Source organism: Mustelus asterias, unplaced genomic scaffold, assembly GCF_964213995.1.
Source record: "Mustelus asterias unplaced genomic scaffold, sMusAst1.hap1.1 HAP1_SCAFFOLD_3942, whole genome shotgun sequence".
NCBI classification, from domain to species: domain Eukaryota; kingdom Metazoa; phylum Chordata; class Chondrichthyes; order Carcharhiniformes; family Triakidae; genus Mustelus; species Mustelus asterias.
This window is the reverse complement of record NW_027593887.1, coordinates 2,501-7,500: the sequence shown is the minus strand read 5'-3', so window position 1 is coordinate 7,500 and position 5,000 is coordinate 2,501. Positions and strand designations below refer to the sequence as shown.

Below are 5,000 nucleotides of genomic sequence, written 5' to 3'. Positions count from 1 at the left end.
CCCTATCTCTGTAACCTCCTCCAGCCCCGACACACCCTCCCTATCTCTGTAACCTCCTCCAGGCCCTACACTCCCTCCCTATCTCTGTAACCCCCTCCAGCCCCTACACCCCCTCCCTATCTCTGTAACCTCCTCCAGCCCCTACACCCCCCACTATCTCTGTAACCTCCTCCAGCCCCCTACACCCCTCCCTATCTCTGTAACCTCCTCCAGCCCCCGACACCCCCTCCCTATCTCTGTAACCTCCTCCAGCCCCCTACACCCCCTCCCTATCTCTGTAACCCCCTCCAGCGCCTACACACCCTCCCTATCTCTGTAACCTCCTCCAGCCCCCTACACCCCCTCCCTATCTCTGTAACCTCCTCCAGCCCCCTACACCCCCTCCCTATCTCTGTAACCCCCTCCAGCCCCCTTCACCCCTCCCTATCTCTGTAACCCCCTCCAGCCCCTACACCCCTCCCTATCTCTGTAACCTCCTCCAGTCCCCTACACCCCCTCCCTATCTCTGTAACCTCCTCCAGCCCCCTACACCCCCTCCCTATCTCTGTAACCTCCTCCAGCCCATACACCCCCTCCCTATCTCTGTAACCTCCTCCAGCCCCTACACCCCCTCCCTATCTCTGTAACCCACTCCACCCCCTCCCTATCTCTGTAACCCCCTCCAGCCCCTTCACCCCTCCCTATCTCTGTAACCTCCTCCAGCCCCTTCACCCCCTCCCTATCTCTGCAACCTCCTCCAGCCCCCTACACCTCTCCCTATCTCTGTAACCTCCTCCAGCCCCCTTCACCCCTCCCTATCTCTGTAACCTCCTCCAGCCCCTTCACCCCTCCCTATCTCTGTAACCTCCTCCAGCCCCTACACCCCCTCCCTATCTCTGTAACCTCCTCCAGCCCCTTCACCCCCTCCCTATCTCTGCAACCTCCTCCAGCCCCCTACACCTCTCCCTATCTCTGTAACCTCCTCCAGCCCCCTACACCCCCTCCCTATCTCTGTAACCTCCTCCAGCCCCTACACCCCCTCCCTATCTCTGTAACCCCCTCCAGCCCCCTACACCCCACCCTATCTCTGTAACCTCCTCCAGCCCCCTACACCCCACCCTATCTCTGTAACCTCCTCCAGCCCCTACACCCCTCCCTATCTCTGTAACCTCCTCCAGCCCCTACACCCCACCCTATCTCTGTAACCTCCTCCAGCCCCCTACACCCCACCCTATCTCTGTAACCTCCTCCAGCCCCCTACACCCCCTCCCTATCTCTGTAACCCCCTGCACCCCCTCCCTATCTCTGTAACCTCCTCCAGCCCCCTATACCCCCTCCCTATCTCTGTAACCTCCTCCAGCCCCCTACACCCCTCTCTATCTCTGTAACCTCCTCCAGCCCCCTACACCCCTCTCTATCTCTGTAACCTCCTCCAGCCCCCTACACCCCACCCTATCTCTGTAACCTCCTCCAACCCCTACACCCCCTCCCTATCTTTGTAACCTCCTCCAGCCCCCCACAACCTCACCAAGTTTGAGTTCGTCTTTGAATTCCCTATTCCTGAATTATCAAAGTTACATGTGATTTCTCTCTCGATTCCCTGATTCTGTGGACTCTCGTTACGAAGATTGTACCTTGAATAATTCCCCTCCTGTTTTGCAGGAACCCAGATGGGGATGTTCAACCTTGGTGTTACGTTTCAGAGACCGAGGAAGGGATTTATTGGAAATACTGTAATATTCCGACTTGCAGCAGTGAGTATCTCCCTCAGCACTGACCCTCCCACAGTGCGGCGCTCCCTCAGCACGGACCCTCCCACAGTGCGGCGCTCCCTCAGCACGGACCCTCCCACAGTGCGGCGCTCCCTCAGCACTGACCCTCCCACAGTGCGGCGCTCCCTCAGCACTGACCCTCCCACAGTGCGGCGCTCCCTCAGCACTGACCCTCCCACAGTGCGGCGCTCCCTCACAACTGACCCTCCCACAGTGCGGCGCTCCCTCAGCACTGACCCTCCCACAGTGCGGCGCTCCCTCAGCACTGACCCTCCCACAGTGCGGCGCTCCCTCAGCACTGACCCTCCTGCAGTGCGGCGCTCCCTCAGCACTGACCCACAGTGCGACACTCCCTCAGCACCGACCCTCCCACAGTGCAGCGCTCCCTCAGCACCGACCCTCCCACAGTGCGGCACTCCCTCAGCACTGACCCTCCCACAGTGCGGCGCTCCCTCAGCACCGACCCTCCCACAGTGCGGCGCTCCCTCAGCACTGACCCTCCCACAGTGCGGCGCTCCCTCAGCACTGACCCTCACACAGTGCGGCGCTCCCTCAGCACTGACCCACAGTGCGACACTCCCTCAGCACCGACCCTCCCACAGTGCGGCGCTCCCTCAGCACCGACCCTCCCACAGTGCGGCGCTCCCTCTGCCCTGACCCTCACAAGCCGCGGAGATTCACTGCACCCATTATTTATCACTCAGTCACCCCCCCCGCCATCCTGTCCTCCTTCCCAGGTCTTGTCTCCCTTTGTGGGATCCTCCTGTGCGCTGTTTGAATGCTGTGTTCCCTACGCCATGTCCACAAAGCGGACACATCGCCTCATTTGCTTGCGAATGGGGGTGTCATCAGAAAGTGGGAAGAATCTAAGTCACTTCATCTCTGGCGCGTCCGCCTTTGCGCTTGTTGATCCTCTCCCGTTTACCCGCTCGCTCACGCACCCTAATGACGCCGCTCGCCTGACCTCCCCACTCCTCCCCGCGATAAATTCCCTTGCATCCCTTCCCCGTGTTCCCCTTCTCCCCCCTCCCTCTCCCTCCCTCCCCCCATCTCCACCCACCTCACTGTGGTCTCTCGCCCCACCCCCCCCCCCCAACAGTGCCTGGTTACATCGGCTGTTTTTTGGACTCGGGGAACCCTCCCGCCCTCATCGGAAGTAGCGGCACCTCCACCAAGCTCACCGTCCAGGTCTGCATCCGCTTCTGCCGCAAAAGAGGCTACAAGGTAACGGGGAGGGATTTGGGAGTCCTTGTTCAAGATTCTCTTAAGGTTAACGTGTAGGTTCTGTCTGCAGTTAGGAAGGCAAATGCAATGTTAGCATTCACGTCGAGAGGGCTCAAATACAACAGCCTTAGTGTCGGGGGGATTAGCAGGGTAAGTATGTGGGGTTACGGGGATGGGGCCTGGGTGGGATTGTGGTCGGTGCAGACTCGATGGGCCGAATGGCCTCCTTCTGCACTGTAGAAATTCTATCCCAAAACAATGAGAGACAGCAGGGGGAGAGTCAGAGGCTTTTTCCACCAGGGTGGAAGTGTCAATTTCGCGGGGGGGCACAGGTAGCACAGTGGGTTAGCACTGCTGTCTCACAGCTCCAGGGACCCGGGTTCGATTCCCGGCTCGGGTCACTGTCTGTGTGGAGTTTCTCCTCGTGTCCGCGTGGGTTTCCTCCGGGTGCTCCGGTTTCCTCCCACAGCCCAAAGATGTGCGGGTTAGGTTGATTGGCCAGGTTAAAAATTGCCCCTGAGATGCGTAGGTTAGAGGGATTAGCGGGTAAATATGTGGGGGGGTAGGACCTGGGTGGGATTGTGGTCGGTGCAGACTCGATGGGCCGAATGGCCTCCTTCTGCACTGTAGGGTTTCTATGACTTTCTATGTTCAAGGTGAGAGGGGGGAAAGTTTAAGGGAGATGTACGGGGGGGGGAAGTTTTTCATGCAGAGAGTGGTGGGTGCCTGGAAGGCGAGGAGGCGGTGGGAGCGGGGGCATTAACAACATTTAAGAGGCATCTGGATGGGTCATGAATCGGGAGGGAATGGAGGGATACGCACCGAGTACGGGCAGAAGGGTTTTTTTGGAGTTTAGTTGGGGCTATCATGAACGGCACGGGCTTGGAGGGCCGAAGGGCCTGTCCCTGTGCCGTACTTTTCTTTGTTCTTTTACCTTTGTTGCGGAGTCATAGCGGTTTACAGCACGGAAACAGGCCCTTCGGCCCAACTTGTCCATACGTCCCTCTTTTCTGAAACCCCGAAGCTAATCCTAATTGTCCGCGTTTGACCCCCCCCCCGTGAAATTGACACTTCCACCTTGGGGGGAAAAAGCCTCTGACTAACAGTGCAGAAGGAGGCCATTCGGCCCATCGAGTCTGCACCATCCACAATCCCACCCAGGCCCCATCCCCGTAACCCCTCATATTTACCCTGCTAATCCCCCCAACACTAAGGCTGTTGTATTTGAGCCCTCTCGACAGGAATGCTAACATTGCATTTACCTTCCTAACTGCAGACTGAACCTGCACGTTAACCTCAAGAGAATTTTGAACAGTGAATCCCAAATCCCTTTGTGTTCCTGAATTCCTGAGCATTTCCCCATTTAGAAAATAGTTTAAGCCTCCATTTCTCCTTCCAAAGTGCCATAACCTCACACTTTCCTCTCTCCCATCGTACCCATGTAACTGTCTAAACGCTTTTTAAAAGACAAAATTGTACCCGCCTCTACTACTGCCTCTCGTTCCAGACACTCACCACCCTCTGTGTGAAAAAATTGCCCCTCTGGACACTTCTGTATCTCTCCCCTCTCACCTTAAACCTACACCCTCTAGTTTTAGACTCCCCTACCTTTGGAAAAGGTATTGACTATCTAGCTGATCTGTGCCCCTCATTATTTTATAGACCTCTATAAGATCACCCCTCAGCCTCCTACGCTCCAGAGAAAAAAGTCCCAGTCTATCCAGCCTCTCCTTATAACTCAATCCATCAAGTCCCGGGATCATCCTAGTAAATCTCTTCCGCTAGTTTAATAATATCCTTTCTATAATAGGGTGACCAGAACTGTACACAGTATTCCAAGTGTGGCCTTACCAATGTCTTGTACAACTTCAACAAGACGTCCCGACTCCTGTATTCAATGTTCTGACCGATGAAACCAAGCATGCTGAATGCCTTCTTCACCACTCTGTCCACCTGTGACTCCACTTTCAAGGAGCTATGAACCTGTACCCCTCGATCTCTTTGTTCTGTAACTCTCCCCAACGC

General features: G+C 56.6%; 1 protein-coding gene across 1 annotated transcript in view; it reads left to right on the top strand.

Annotated features, from left to right (window-relative positions):
* Positions 1–5,000, top strand: part of LOC144490871 (kremen protein 2-like) — a gene marked incomplete at both ends in the record, with an annotated part of 22,366 nt that overhangs the window by 16,955 nt on the left and 411 nt on the right. The window contains 2 exons of the mRNA XM_078208561.1: positions 1,642–1,733; positions 2,851–2,975. Coding sequence (XP_078064687.1) covers positions 1,642–1,733; positions 2,851–2,975 — 217 coding nt within the window. The remainder of the gene's footprint in view (positions 1–1,641; positions 1,734–2,850; positions 2,976–5,000) is intronic.